Source organism: Octopus bimaculoides, chromosome 6 (genome assembly GCF_046866305.1).
Source record: "Octopus bimaculoides isolate indiv1 chromosome 6, ASM4686630v1, whole genome shotgun sequence".
In the NCBI taxonomy this organism is placed as follows: domain Eukaryota; kingdom Metazoa; phylum Mollusca; class Cephalopoda; order Octopoda; family Octopodidae; genus Octopus; species Octopus bimaculoides.
This window is the reverse complement of record NC_142933.1, coordinates 1,304,966-1,321,546: the sequence shown is the minus strand read 5'-3', so window position 1 is coordinate 1,321,546 and position 16,581 is coordinate 1,304,966. Positions and strand designations below refer to the sequence as shown.

The following is a 16,581-nucleotide window of genomic DNA, read 5'->3' as shown; positions in this document are numbered from 1 at the left end:
TGTTTTGATATTTCTTTGAGAATTGTAAAGAAACATAAAAAAGCACAGAGTTGATGAATAGAAACATTCTCTGCCACCTTTCAATTCACAACTCACCTCAAACTTATTCCCTCGCATATACACGCATATACTGTAAAAACCCATGTAATTTACGCACTGTTTTACACAAAAGTAAAAATAAACTTTAGGGGTGCGTAAATTACATCAGAAGATTGTTTCGAGAATTTGTTTTGAAATTTTTTGTTGTTGAAAAAAGACGTACAAAATGTAAAAATTCATACCAGAAGTTGATTCATTTAATGTCAGAATAAGTTTTTACAGAAAAAATAATGGCTTAGATTACGCGTAATGAAGTTGACTTTTATTTATGCTGGACAGTATAATGCTTACTTTTTCTGTATAAATTTACTAAAACCACTAAATGGTTAACTAGTTTCTGAAGTCTAACATTCTTGCTGGTAAACACGGTCCGGGCCATATTTTACACTGCTTGAAGTTTCTGCCTATCACAATGGAGCACATATTTAATTCTTCCTTCACGATTCATAAGTTCTGCCCATGCTGACAATAATGGTAATGACAAATTTGAAAGTTTGCTTGACATTTTATAAATGTGAAAGGGATTAAGATTTTGATACTCCATATTAAAGGTTTCGACAAGAATAGGCAGAAAAGAATTCTGTTCACATAATCAACTTGATCAGTCACCTTCCTCTGTCAGTTGAGTAAAGTGTCATCCAAGCTGATGTTTATTGGTAATTAAACTTAATTTGCAACACCTGTGCATATTTATCAGCTTTGTTTTTGTTGGTAATTCTTATCAACAACTTTTCCAGCAGTATGCTAAAGACCGGACATAATCTCTTGTGGGCAAGAAACGTAAAATAAGCTTTAATATAAACAACACAAACAGACTGTGACTTAATAGCTTTCAATGTGATACCTGGTAAACAGAAATTATTTGTATTTAATGAAAAGTTAATAAAATCTAATCAGAAGTAAATGAAATTATGCTAAATACAACTAAATTGAAAACCATTTTCCCCTGGCTATATTGGCAATTCTTAAAACTTTTAGGTGCAAATTTTACATTAGTAGAAGCTTTTTTTTAATAAGTTTTATCCTGTAAATCACCTGCGTAAATTACATGGGCTTTTACGGTATATATTTATAAGTCATTAATATATATATATGCACACACACACTTTCTTACATCTTATTCTCTCTTTCTCTCTCTCTCTCTCTTCACCACCCCAATCTCTTCATCATACTCTTCCTTTTCCCCATTCTCTCTCTCTCTCTCTCTCTCTCATATCAGTTACTTTCACTTCTGCTCCACACACTCTCTCCACAATATTCGCTCTCCCTGCCTCACTCCCTCCAACCACACAGCTTCTTCCTCCTCCTCCTCCTCCTCCACCACCACCACCACTGCTACTTACTTGTAATCTCGTTCCCAAAACTTGACAGGTCGTATGTAAGATGTGATGAATATGGCACTCCCAAGGAATGGATTGAGAGGTGTTGAGAAGATGGCAGATATGGCTGCCTGGACAAACAGCATGGCAGAATCTGAAAAGATTTCTGTCAGGAAAATATAACCAAGACAATCATAGTACAATTACCCACATACATATACATCATTGCTTTGCCTAGATTTTCCATGCTGGCATGGGTTGGACAAGACCTACAGAAACAGTACTCTACAGTTGCATGTTTTTGCTGTTGATGGTGACTGTAAATAACATTGGTTGATTCTACAGAGATTCATGTTTGGTGACTATAACAGGAGTTTACATTAGAGTATTCTTAACCCTGTCAAGCCATGTTCTAGTCACAGCAAGAATAGTTTCAATCAAATTCCCACTTAAGTGGTAAATCAACAACACATGTAAAAAAAAAAGAAGTTAAAATACAAAAAATAGACAACGGATAACATTACAGTTTTGTAGTCAAGTGTGTTTATAATAATAATAATACCTAGATGACCAAGTGAGTAGCGTGTGGATGCTCTGAGAGCATAGCTGCTAGAATAAGAATAGCCTGGGCAAAGTTCAGAGAGCTCCTACCTCTGTTGGCAACAAAAGGCCTCTTGCTCAGAGTGAAAGGTAGACTGTATGAGGCATGTGTGCCAACAGCCATGCTACATGGCAGTGAAACATGGGTCATGACTGCTGAGGACAGGTGTAGGATTGAAAGAAATGAAGCTAGTATGCTCCGCTGGATGTGAATTGTCAGTGCGCATATACGACAGAGTGTAAGTGCCCTGAGAGAAAAGTTGGACATAAGAAGCATCAGATGTGGTGTGCAAGGGAGAGACGACTGGGCTGGTATGGTCATGTGTTACATACGGATGAGGACAGCTGTGTGAGGAAGTGTTACACCCTAACTGTGGAAGGAACCTATGGAAGAGGTAGACACAGGAAGACCTGGGATGAGGTGGTGAAGCACAACCTTTGAACATTGGGCCTCACAGAGGCAATGACAAGCGACTGAGACCTTTGGAGATATGCTGTGCTTGAGAAGACCCGGGAAGTAAAGTGAGATTGCAGCTGTGGCCAACGCCAGTGTTACATAACTGGCCTATTAAAAAGTACCCTTGAAGCGTCAGGTGATATGATGTGCTTGAGAAAACCCAGCAAGCCAAGTGAGACCGTAACTGTGGCCAATGCCAGTGCAGCATAACCAGCCCATTTAAGAGTACTCTTCAATCATTGGGCAATAAACTGTGATTGCAAGGACCTGTTGAATCAAGTGAAGTCATTGTCAAGGCTGATGCCAGACCCACTGAACTGGCATCCGTGCCAGTGGCACGTAAAAAGCACCATACGAACATGGTTGATGCCAGTGCCACCCGACTGGCTCCTATGCCGGTGACACATTCACTACACTCTCAGAGTGGTTGGCGTTAGGAAGGGCATCCAGCTGTAGAAACTCTGCCAAATCAGATTGGAGCCTGGTGCAGCCTCCTGGCTTACCAGTCCTCAGTCAAAACTGTCCAACCCATGCCAGCATGGAAAGCAGATGTTAAACGATAATGATGATGAATGAAATTATTGTATATAGTGCTCAGGTGCACTACAACTCATCAAAGGTGCATGTACAGTACATAGAACTATGTACAAAAGAAAGGAAAGTGAACAGTGATTGAGTCATGATATACAGGTGTGCTTGCGTATGGAGTAGTGGGGGGGGGGGGATATCAGGTGTAGTGTTGATGAATTTCAGGAAGCATGGAGGTTTTAAAGGATGCAATGTCTCGGCAACTAACAACTGATGCAGTTAGTTTGTTCCATGCTTCAGCAACTCGGAGTGTGAAAAAATGTTTCTGAAAGTCATGGGAGCCATGCTGTTTTCTGACTTTGTAAACTTGCCCACACGTGTTAGACACATGGAGCTCAAAAAGGTGTTCAAGGGGGTTGTTGGTGCAATGGACTCACTGTTAATGGTGTCTCTCATAACTGTCGTTCATTTATGCTTTTAATTGTAAAAATGCCGATTTTGTAATGTAATAAACATGTGGTGAGGCCAGCACTTCATCTTGTAAATGAGCAAATCCTAGACTCTTTGGATTTGGGGAAAATATTTGTCAATATTTATTCTTCAGATAAAGAGTTTACACTTACACTGACAATGAGAGAGATTCAAACAATCAAACGAGTGAAAGCAATGAAGAAAGTAGCAATTCAGGTGAACAAATACAGTAGTTGAGAGAAAGGCTTAAAAATTATTCTCCAGCATTTTTCTTTTTTTTTGCAATTCTGTCAATTAGTTTGCTTAATAAATACAGTAGTAGTGAGAGATGGTCCTATTGTTGTTATTCTCCTGAATATTTTGTTATTCTATCCATTATTTTGCCTGCAGTCGTTACTCTTGAGCTGCATTTATTTATTCACTTACTTGTTTCAGTCATTTGACTGTGGCCATGCTGGAACACCACCTTTAGTCGAACAAATGGATCCTGGGACTTATTCTTTGTAAGCCTAATACTTATTCTATTTCGCCAAACTGCTAAGTTAGAGGGATGTAAACACACCAACATAGGTTGTCAAGCAATGGTGGGGGTACAAACACACAAATAAATAAATAAATATATATATATATATATATATATATATAACAGGCTTCTACTATAGCCTCAGGCTTTGGTCAGCCCAAGGCTATAGTAGAAGACACATACCCAAGGTGCCACGCAGTGGAACTGAACCTGGAACCATGTGGTTGGGAAGGAAGCTTCTTACCACAAAGCCACGCTGCGCCTATGCAACTATTTTTATGCTCAGGAGCCCAAGTAGGGGGTAAAGTTAGACTCAAGGGCCCAGGTCCAAAGTGGCTGATGCAAGGTGAATATAACAATGGCTGATGCTGTAGTTTTGTTAGTGTAAGGTGACTATAAAATGGTTGAATGTAGCAATGGTGCCAATGCAACAGATGCTGCACAGTAAAAAGGATACGTGGTACACTGAATGGCTGAGCGAATGCATGGAATGCCGAACCCCAGGTGATTTGCCATGGGGCAATGTAGGTTATAATGAACTTCACTTTCAGCAGCAGATCACAGAACTGGAAATAACAAGAGAAAACATTGTTAATAATAATTAACAATAATATTTGTCCTTCTGTTTGTTTATCGTCTTTTTCCCATGCAAGCAAGACTTAGACAGAAATTCACTTTCAGTTAGGATATCAAACCCTTCCTGTAGGACAGTGCTTCTCAAACAATCCAATGTGGCGTATCAGCATTTTTTTTCCCCAATGTGCCAGGGCGGTAATATTTCTTACAAATATTAATTTATACCGGAAACAATATATATAATGAATATAATGAAAGTTGACAATTTTTTTTTTATTTTATATTTATTTTGTAAACAAATAATACACTATTTCATAAGCATTTTATAATGTTTCTTTCTTTTCTGGAAATTCGCCGCGTACCGGCAGCTGATGGCTCGCAGACCAGTGCCAGTCTGCGGACCACCACTTTGAGGTGCACTGCTGTAGGCAACCCTCACCTGCAAAACAGGTGAGAGATTTTATATATTCCACATGACTTTGAAAGCATAGATTGATTGATCCCAATGTGAACAAGAAATGTCAACATTGCCACAACTTCACTCAAATGGTGATGAGCAAAATATCAAGATTCTTGCATACACACGCATACATACATACATAGAAACAATGGGCTTCTTTCCAGTTTCCACTGCCCTATTTCATTTTCACTCACAAGGTATTTGGGTCAACTCGCAGCTGTAGTAGAAGACATCAGCCAACAGCATCCACACAGTGGGACTGAACCCTGACTACATGGTTCTGAAGTGAACTGTCTGCCTACACACACACACACACACACACACACACATATATATATATATATATACACACATATGCGTACACACACACACACACACGCAACAGAACTCAGTAGTTCACTGATTAAGCATTTCTATCAGGACAGCAATTTTTAAAAAAAACCAATAATGCCGTTTCACAATTACTAAACAATTAGAAAGAGAGAGAGGAGGGGGGGCACCTACCTTACAAAACAGGATTGATATGACGAAGTAGTCCAAAAGGAATGTCTCTGAGGCTGCCTTGTAGTCATATTTGAAGAAGAGAACGGTGAATGCCAAGATCATATGCTGTTTGAGTGTGTCGGAGAAAGCAAATCTTAGCAGTTTCAGGCCACACACCACCACAATCACAGAACCAAAACTGGAAATACAGAAAACATGACATATTAAGGCACTGCTTGGATGCACATCAATGCTGCTGCACCTAACAGAAGAACAGAATGAAATAAAACAACATACAACTCATGCAAACACAGCAGACAAATATCCATTATCATCATCATTTAACATCCATGTCTCATGCCAACATGAATCATGGACAGTTTGACAGGTACTGATCGGTCCAAGGTGCTCCAGTGTCTGCTTTGGCATGGTTTCTTATCACTGGATGCCTCTCCTTAACAATAACGATGCCCTTCTTAATGCCATTTATTTGTTCATTTTTACATCTATTTTCCCATTCTAACCTAGATTGGACAGGGACTTAATTTGAGGCACCACTCAACACCTCCAACCCATTTCCATCACCAACTCTGGCAACCGAGTACCTGGTCTTCAGCTGCAACACATTTTACATCATAAAAACCACAACAACAACAACAAGCGTCACTTACTAGAGTCCAAACTTCTTCACTAAAAGAGGTGCAGACAGTGTTAAGGCACAAAGAAAGACAACTGGGTAGACAATGTTCCGTTCCACAAAGCGTAACCATATATAGAGCTTCTCGAAACACATGATTGGTGCAGGATCTGCAATAGAGAGAGACACAATGGGAGCTGTTAGGACAGCAAGGTATTACAATGGGAGCACAAGTTGTGTAATTATAGACCTGGAAGTTATGAACAGGATCTGTGAGAGAGAGAGAGGAGACAGACAGACAGACATATGATGGTAGTTGACGTGGGAAGGAAGAGAAAAAGAAGGCAACAGGTAAGTTGCATTTTATGAAGGAGATGGTAAAGGACCATGGAACTTGCCAACACACTGCACAAGACAAGACCTGCCCTCACATCCAGGAATGGTGAAACAGATGTTAAAATCTGTGTGTGTGTGTATCATCATCATCATCATCATCATCATCATCATCTAAAGTCCATTTCCCATACTTGTATGGGTTGGACAATTTGACAGGAGTTGGCAAACCAGAAGACTACACCAAACTCTACTGTGTGTTTTATCATGGTTTCTATGGCTGGTTGCCCTTCCTAATGCAAACCACTTCACAGAATGTACTGGGTGCTTTTTACGTGGCACCAAGCAGCAGTGGACCCCCTCGACAGTGGAGAGTAGTATTGAGGGAGAGAGGTGTTTAGCATTAGAAGAGAATGGGGCTTCCTCAGAAGAGGAAGAAGAGAGAAAGATGTGACAGAGATGAGGTTGGGGGGGGGGGCATACACTCAAGTTATAGTGGAGTGGACCAGGAATGGGAGAGGGTGAGTGAGTTCACAAGATTTTGAAAGGAGAGTGGGAGCTTGGTGGGGTAGGGAATTAACAGGGGCATATTGTGTGCAGGTAGGTAGGTGATAATTGAGGGGCAATTGAGAGGAGTGGGGAGAAACGTCGGAGGGGAGCACAAGTGGATTGTGAGAGAGGGATGGGGGTCATGGATATGGATCTTACTTTGCTGGGCAGGTCTTCTCATCTTCTCAAGCACAGAATATCATCATGTATGAAAAAGAAAATATATATATATATATATATATATATATATATATATATATATATATATATATATTGAAACACATCTTCATAAACCTCAAAGGGAAGAAAAAAAGAGATTCTGTAATATGACATGACCTGTTAGAAATAGCAGTCAAAATACCTTCAAATCACATCGTATTGTCTTAAAAATGAAGGACACATTGAATTGTCTTACAAATACTGTGTCCAAATGAAAGATGGGATGGTCATGGCTGTAATACCCTTGATCACATTTGCTTGCTCAGGGCAGACCTGGGGCTAAACAGCAACAATAAAAATAAACAAAAGAAAAAGAATAAAAATGGTAAATGTGTGAAAATGGAGAAAACTGTCTTACCATCTGACTCCATGTGTTTTCCTTCATAGCTGGGTAGGATAGGGGTATAGCAGCACAGCCAGGGCATCTCTTTCCGCATCTGCGGGATTATGTAGTGAATGATGAAACCAAGAGAAGCAGCCAAGTAGCAGAGGACGTCACTGAGGTAGGGCTGCGAGAGAGAGAGAGAGAGAGAGAGAGAGAGAGAGGGAGAAAGAAGGTATTAGTGAGGGAAGGACTCAGACCTCATACCACTACTATCACTGAGAAGAGGATGGGGAGAAAGGAAGAGGGAGGTTCATACTATATATATATATATATCTATATTGAGGCAAGTGAAATCGAACTAAATTCGACGACTGGCACCCGTGCCAACGTCGTCTCCTTCATTGGACACGAAACTCAGCTTGCGAAGACTTATTGGGGCAAGCGAAAGCGAAATTGGGATAGCACCTGTGCCCAGCGTCGCCTTTCTGGCACTTGTGCCCATGACATGTGTAAGGATTTTCAAGCGAGATCGTTGCCACTGCCCCTCGACTGACTCTTGTGCGGGTGGTACATAAAATACACCATTTTGAGCGTGGCCATTGCCAGTACCGCCTGACTGGCCTTCATGTGGGTGACACGTAAAAGCACTCACTACACTCTCTGAGTGGTTGGCTTTAGGAAGGGCATCCAGCTGTAGAAACTCTGCCAAATCAGATTGGAGCCTGGTGTTGCCATCCGGTTTCACCAGTCCTCAGTCAAATCGTCCAACCCATGCTAGCATGGAAAGCGGACGTTAAACGATGATGATGATGATATATATAAATATATATATATCAACCCCACCACCACCATCAAAACAGTGCTGTGAAGGTGGGGAGAGGTGCATGTTAGAGAGGGGGGTTCATACCTTGTATTATTACAGTTATGTGGTTATGTAGGTAGTGAAGAGAGTCACAGAGGGAGGAGCCATGGCACCACCATCTCCCTGTAGATATGAACTACATGGAATGAGAGAGGAGAGGAGAGGAGAGGAGAGAGAGAGAGAGAGAGAGAGAGAGAGAGAGAAATTGACCCCATCAAGCTAACCTACATATACACAACTTAAAGAAGAGTGGGCTCCACCAAGTTGATCTCCTTACCCCAAGATACACACTAGAAAGAGAGAGAGAGAGATAGAGAGAGATTCCAGTATAGTGACCTACCCTAGACATACTTTAGATGTAACGAAGTGGTGTAGAGGTAGTGGTGAGCTGGTGGTGTGAAGGTGTGAAGCAAACACTTACCTGTAACACAGGACTGTTAAATACAGTGCTGACGTGGACAGCAAACATGATGACCGCAAATAAGATGCACACAAGTAGATCAGACTGCAGTCGGTCACTCTGACAAAGAAGAAGAAGAAGAAGAACACATCAAATAACAACAATAAAAACAACGTCCATACTAACAGAAAATGTTTCATCATCATCATCATCATCATCATCGTTTAACGTCCGCTTTCCATGCTAGCATGGGTTGGACGATTTGACTGAGGACTGGTGAAACCGGATGGCAACACCAGACTCCAATCTAAATTTGGCAGAGTTTCTACAGCTGGATGCCCTTCCTAACGCCAACCACTCAGAGAGTGTAGTAGGTGCTTTTACGTGTCACCTGCACGGAGGCCAGTCAGGCGATACTGGCAATGGCCACGCTCAAAATGGTGTATTTTATGTGCCACCCACACAAGCCAACTTGTTTCAGTCATTTGACTGCGGCCATGCTGGAGCATCGACTTTAGTCGAGCAAATTGATCCCAGAACTTATTCTTTGTAAGCCTAGTACTTACTCTATCGGTCTCTTTTGCCGAACCGCTAAGTTACGGGGACGTAAACACACCAGCATCGGTTGTTAAGCGATGTTGGGGGGACAAACATACACACACACACACACACACACACACACATATATATACATACATACATATGACGGGCTTCTTTCAGTTTCCGTCTACCAAATCCACTCACAAGGCTTTAGTCGGCCCGAGGCTATAGTAGACACTTGCCCAAGGTGCCATGCAATGGGACTGAACCCAGAACCATGCAGTTCATAAGCAAGCTAGTTACCACACAGCCACTCCTACTTTTTTTTATTAATGTATTTATTCTAGATTATTATGGTAGGAATGGGGTTGGGTGAGGCTCTTCATAAATAGACAATTTACATACAGCTGAGGCAAGTACCACAAATGGGCAAATAGTGCCATAGATGAGGCAAATAGTGTTACAGTTGGGGCAATTAGTGTCACAACTGGGACAAATTGCGCCACGGCTGGACAATTCTGACCACAGATAAATATTCAAATATGGTGGAAGAGCAGTGGAACCTGCTACGAGTCAGGCAGACTAGACAAGAATGTTAAGTGTACCTCTGACAAGAGGCACAATATTGTGACTAATATAATTTACTCACAACACTTAAAACTAATTTCTCAAACATAGGTAAAGAATGGAACCTGCAGTAAGCCAGGCAGACTGAGACAAGCAGTGAAAGGCAGAAGGAGCATGGCTTGAGCCAATAACAATCAAGTCATTGATTGAAGACCTGCAAACATCTTCAGCAGCCCTAAAGACACTCGACAGCTTCAGTCTCTCTCTCTCTCTCTTGAGGGATGCCAAGTCACAAAAGCTACAAACCCCTTCTATTTTTAATATTTTTTTTCGTTATTTTTACTAAATCACAAGGAAGATGCAGCACAACCTTTGCAGAAGCTCCAAATTCAGTAAGATTGATACCATTAATGCTCCACATAAACTGTTTCCATGACAACAACACTTGAAAAGCCATATGTGTGTAAGGGAAAGAATTCAGGAAGAGTGAAGCTCAAGGAAGAAAGGTATGGAAAGTGGGGAGGGGAAGAATAGGATGAGGACAGGAAGAGAGAGAGAGACAAGGGAACTAAAAGTAGCTGAGTAGAGGCAGTGGAAGACTAACCAGCTCTAACGAGCAGAGGTCATTATGGAAACAAAAAGAAAAGCAGAGAGAGAGAGAGAGAGAGAGGAGATAGGACATTGTCTGTGGGCCACAGGCTGGAATATGATTGTGAGTGACTCTAGGCCAATCAGTTGAGTGGCTTTTATGTCGATACAAACTGAGTGCATAGTCATATGTACACTTATTATTTAGAAATACACAGATGCGTCGAGTGATATGATATGCTGGAGAAGACCTGTTGAGTCAAATAAAACCAATATTGTAGCTGTGGACTGTTCCCCTTGACTGGTACTTGTGTCAGTGGCACGTAAAAAGCACCATTCAAAAGTGATTGATGCCAAGCCTGCCTGACTGGCTCCTGTGCCGGTGGCACATAAAAAGCACCCTCTACACTCTCGGAGTGGTTGGCGTCAGGAAGGGCATCCAGCTGTAGAAACTCTGCCAGATTAGATGGGAGCCTGGTGCAGCCATCTGGTTCTCCAGACCTCAGTTAAACCATCCAACCCATACCAGCATGGAAAATGGATGTTAAACGATGACGATGATGATTATGAAGACACACACACACGTAAAAAGAGAAAGAAAGAAACTTACGACACATTTCTTGAGTTTGTCAGGTAAGGGGTCAATTAGTTCATTCTCTCCTGGTTCCTTAGTTTGGCTGGACTTTTTACCACAAATCATATCTTTTATAAGAGAACTGCAACGTGAACAGAACAGCTTTTGTTAGATTTAGTTGATCTCACTGTCAGCATGTGTGTGTGTGTGTGTGCGTGTGTGCATGCATGTGCAAATATGTGTGAGATGTATATACGTATATACACACACACAAACATAAACACATCCGCACTTATCATAACCCCATAGCATAATGACAACCGGTCAGTCCAGTGTTGACCATTTTAAAGTAAGACTAAATATACCTGAAACATTACCATTTTACAAACCTTTATTTGTTTGTGGAACTACATGTGCGCGTATGCACATTTATTAACCAAACTGTGTGTGTGTGTGTGTGTGTGTGTGTGTGTGTGTGTCCCCACTGACAAGTACACAAATCTAGAAAATAGAGCACCAACTGACCACATGCACTCACCCATACATACATATTTCTTTAGAGAAATACAAATTGCCACACACACACATATTCAAAAAGTAATTTGTCAAAAAAAAACAATTCCTTAAAGACTAGATAAAACCCACCCTTATTTTTCCAAATAAACACCAATATAGGAAAACAGTTTATAAACAAACATTGGTGTTTCAAATATCCATCCAGCTGAATAAAAATCCATTTTATGCAACAGATGTATACTGTTTTTAATCACAGCACACTTATAAGATATATTATCTCTGGACAAATACCAGAGTATATTTACCTTTCACAGACGTATTCACATTAAGTATGAGACACAGATGGCTATTTTAATCTAATACTGCTTCTGAGATGGCTTAAATCAGTTCTGGCTGAATATAATTTTTTTTTTTTTGGGTGGGGGGTTTCCATTGCATTATCAGAAAATGAGAAATATGTCATTCCTCTACATCTCTACCACCAACTCCTCATCATGTGTGTCACTTATTATTTCTTTAAATTTGTGTACAGCTGAAAGACCCCACAACTCCCATGTCTTTCTTCCACAGATTGTCATGTATCTGTGTTTAGCTGATACTTAGTATGCACACTCATCTATACTAACACAAGCACACTGCATATGCATACACACATACACCGCATTATCCTACACACACAGACTGCATCACAGAACCACACACTGCATCACGGTACTATACACTGCATGAAGACACTCAGACACACAAAGTAAAGAAAGACGTGGTGAAACTTACCCAAGAACCCCAGGGTGGCTGGCAGACCGACTGAGATGGTATGAAATAGCAACAGACAGGGCACAGAATATAGAAAACAGGACATGTTGGGAACTTTCCTTCTGCTGAAATAGAAAGAGACAGGGCAGAAAACATTAGAGGATGACTGTGCAGAATATTATGGGGTCTAATGTGAATGGTAAGGGACATCAGGGTATATTAGGACAGCAGGTCCAGTGGTGGATGAATAGTGACATTGACGAGGGGGGTAGGGCAATGGGGAAGGATAGTGCATAACATGAGGGAGAGGACAATACATGACACCGAAGAGGGGCAGTGATATAGGGGAAGGAGTGATACTGAAGTAATGTGTAACATAAGGGTGTAGCATACAACACTGAGACCAGGATAGTGTGGGTATCAGAGGGGTGGAGGTAATTAGGTGGAAGGCAAGGAGAGTTTGTGTGTGTTTGTCGGTGTGACAGTGTTCACTGGACAAGAGGTAATTTGATTAAATGACAGGTACAAAGAGGTACAGGGTGAGATTACTTATCCCATTCATAGACACTGTTGCCTACGTCTACCACCACTACCACCTTCTTTTCGATTCATTCAAGAAGAGGAGAATGGAGTATTTGTTGGATCAACTGTTTGTACAGTTGAGCTAACAAATGGCCTTACCCTCCTCGTGAATTGTGAGAATAGAACTTGAGACGAACAAGAGTAAACAAGAGAGAGACAACAATTCGCAGTTTAAATTAATTAAAATATGACAACTCTGCACATGTTCCAATATTATTATTATCATCATCATCATCATCATTAGGTAGCAAGCTGGCAGAATGATTAGCACACCAGGCAAAATACTCAGCAGCCTTCCATTAGGCTTATCTTCTGAGGTTCAAATGCCTTTTGTCCTTTCAGGGTTGATAAAATAATCACCAGCTGAGCACTGGGGTTGATGTAATCAACTTACCCCCATCCCAATCCCCCACATGGGCCACAAAATTACTGGCCTCTGCCAAAATTTGAAACCAATATTATTACCCTCACAGCAAGTTCATGGCTCTGTGGTAAGAAGCTTGCTTCCACATGGTTCTGGGTTCAGTCCCATGGCATGGTACCTTGGGCTAGTGTCTTCTACTATAGCCTCAGGCCAACCAAAGCCTTGTGAGTGGATTTGGTAGCCGGAAACTGTAAGAAACCTGTCATATATATGGGGGTGGGGTCAGCTTGGCATAAAGGGAGACAGCTGGGTTGGATCAAATTTCGAAAAGGTATTTTTGTTCAATAAATGGACAGACTTCTGCACAGCAATTTCACCAAAATCTGGGTTAATTTGTGACTGCGAAAGAAGACACTTGTTGAGATGCTGCACAGTCGACTGAAACCCACCCCAGCCCACATAATTGCAAAGTGAACTTGTTAACCAGACAGCCTTGCCTACTCCCATCCATAATATAAGCATTTAGAGACTCAATCCATACACCTAAATCCAAACTGCAACAGCAACCTGGAAAAGAGACTTACCTTCAGGGCATAGTAGCAGAAGAAATATAATGCAGCAACAGCGACTAAGCTTCTTGTTACTGAATAGACAGCTGCACCAAGACTGGTAGTGGCTAGAGATGGAGTAGAAGGGTGACATATAATTGAAGAATGGTGTATCTGGCATTACATTCGTTCTGTGGTTTACAGATTTGTTTCAAAGACAATGCAGGGGACCAATCAAACATCAAGTATATAGACATGGATGGGAACAATGATACAGACAGGCACAATGGGGTAATGATTACAACACAACACCTCAGAAGTCATTTAATCATAATCGAATGGACAAATAAAAGTACAAACATCTCAATAGTCAAGTTATGCGTGTGTTTATCGTATTATTTCAGATCACTCTCTGGTGCATGTGCATAACTTGACCAGTGAGATATCCTCTACAATGTCACTCAACCTACAAAATATAGCAGCCAAACTGCCTTCAAATCACACTCTACTGCTTTAAAAAATAATAATAAAACTCATTGGATAACAATGACTTAAAAAAAGATGTGATGGTCATGACTGGAACACCTTTGACCTAGAACATAACATCAAAGAAGGACACATTAAATTAACTCTTTCTAGGCATACTATGTCTCAATTTCAAACATGATGGTCATGGTTGGAACATCATTAACCTGGAACTAAAGTAGGAAGGGTACATGAGATAATCTAACCCTAGATTTACTATGGCTGACTAAAACATAAAATGTTCATCACTGAAACACATGTCTATTTAAGTCTATTTAATCAGGGCTGACTTGGGATTAAGAGAGAATAATCCATTTTCTTTGCTGGTATATAATAACAAAGAATATCTCCAAAAGAGGTTTTAATCTGTGTCATCTGTTCTTGTAAGACCCAGCTTCAATTATTTCCACCCTCATCTAGACTCTTCCAAGTTCATCCTTGGTCAGCCATTAGAACTCACAACCAACAACTAACAAAGTGATTTTTGGAGTAAAGATTATTTGCCAACATAACATGGCAGTCCTGGTTTAGGATGAATGTTGCTGTAATTTAGCCCCAGAGGACAATAGTCTCCAGCTGGCTATACGACACAATCTGTGTCCTTATATTTTCGAACAAGGGAATCTAGCACCCCCACTCAGCTTGATTCCCTTGTTCCAAAATGTCCAATTACCAAAATATGATGGGCCGCTGTTATTATCCAATTTATTTTGATATCAAAAACTACAGAAGCTAGCAAATGAGAAAACATTTTTTTTATCAAGGATTATGAGAAACATTTAAAAAAATCTTTTTAATATTGCTCTTTAATGAAGTTATTTAACAGTTACCACATTTGATGCCATAAAAGATGCATGGGCATATTAGATGCATCCCAATTTCAAAATGCTCATCATCATCATCATCAATGTATAACGTCTGCTTTCCATGCTGGCATGGATTGGAAGGTTTGACTGAGGACTGGTGAGTCAGAAGACTGCACCAGGCTCAATTTGATTTGGCAAAGTTTCTACAGCTGGATGCCCTTCCTAATGCCAACCACTCCAAGAGTGTAGTGGGTGCTTTTATGTTCCACCAGCACGGGGGCCAGTCAGGCAGTTCTGGCAACGACCACGCTCAAAAGGTGTTTTTTTATGTGCCACCTGAACAGGAGCCAGTCCAGCAGCACTGGCAATGACCACGCTCGAATGTTGTTTTTCACGTGCCACCAGCACATGTGCCAGTAAGGCACATGTGCTTAGCACGAGTGCCAATCAGGTGGTACTGCCATCGGCCACGTCAATGATTTTGATTTGATTTCATTTGCCTTAATAGGTCTTTGCAAGCAAAGTTTATTGTCCAATGAATGAGGGTTATTCATAAGTGGGCTGGTTACACCCACTGGCATAGGCCACAGGCTATGGTCTCATATTCAGAATAAAACGTTTTTAGTACATTAAAGCTTAAAGGAGACCCAACTTCATAGATAGCATCTGGAGTGACTTTCAGACAAGTGTTTTTGAAAAAATGGTGTGCTTTATATGCCATCAGATATGGTAGGTTTATAACCCAAGTTATATATACATTAAAAATGTTATCTAAGTTATTTAGATATAAAATAAGTGATTCCAAGGTACTTAGATATTTAATAAGCAAACAACAGGTTATACAAAATCAGTTACACAATGCAACAATGAAATACAACAGGAATACTTTCACAGTCGCGATTAGAGTAGTTTTATAATAGTTAACACTATATACACAATAATCAGCTGTGGAGAAAGAGGAAGATATCAACAAACCATTTCCTCCGAAGATATGCATGTCTGTCTGTTCCAATATGTACATGAAGAATGTCTTGACTTGAGGAAGAAGTCCAACCATGAACAGAACTGGTAACAGCAAGATAAAAACTGAAACAAACGAAAAGGAATACAAGTAGAGCATAGCTTACCCTGGACTGTCTATACCACACGATACATATAAGAGATATTTAGTGTGAGGGTTTGGCCATTAAACAATGACAGCCATATCACAGCATGTAACCCTCTAACACTCCCCACTCAATTCCCCTTCACTATTCCATCTGGAGCATCGCTAAAAGAAGTCAGCCAGCAGCCCTAAGTACCGAGGACTTGGAAGTTTTAATCACAGATATAGTGAGCAGCATGGGTGGTGACCACCTGATGCTGAAAGTTGCAGCT

General features: G+C 40.7%; 1 protein-coding gene across 17 annotated transcripts in view; it reads right to left on the bottom strand.

The window, feature by feature from the left end:
• The window catches only part of LOC106881599 (pecanex-like protein 1), a 104,410-nt gene that overhangs the window by 14,239 nt on the left and 73,590 nt on the right, over nt 1–16,581 (bottom strand). For all 17 annotated transcript variants that reach the window (XM_089353343.1, XM_089353342.1, XM_089353350.1 and 14 more), the window contains 10 exons: nt 16,180–16,290; nt 13,910–14,001; nt 12,401–12,504; nt 11,147–11,252; nt 8,863–8,961; nt 7,613–7,763; nt 6,188–6,323; nt 5,538–5,715; nt 4,455–4,563; nt 1,443–1,572 (listed from right to left, as the gene is read on the bottom strand). In XM_089353343.1, the coding sequence (XP_089209469.1) occupies nt 1,443–1,572; nt 4,455–4,563; nt 5,538–5,715; nt 6,188–6,323; nt 7,613–7,763; nt 8,863–8,961; nt 11,147–11,252; nt 12,401–12,504; nt 13,910–14,001; nt 16,180–16,290 (1,216 nt within the window). The remainder of the gene's footprint in view (nt 1–1,442; nt 1,573–4,454; nt 4,564–5,537; nt 5,716–6,187; nt 6,324–7,612; nt 7,764–8,862; nt 8,962–11,146; nt 11,253–12,400; nt 12,505–13,909; nt 14,002–16,179; nt 16,291–16,581) is intronic.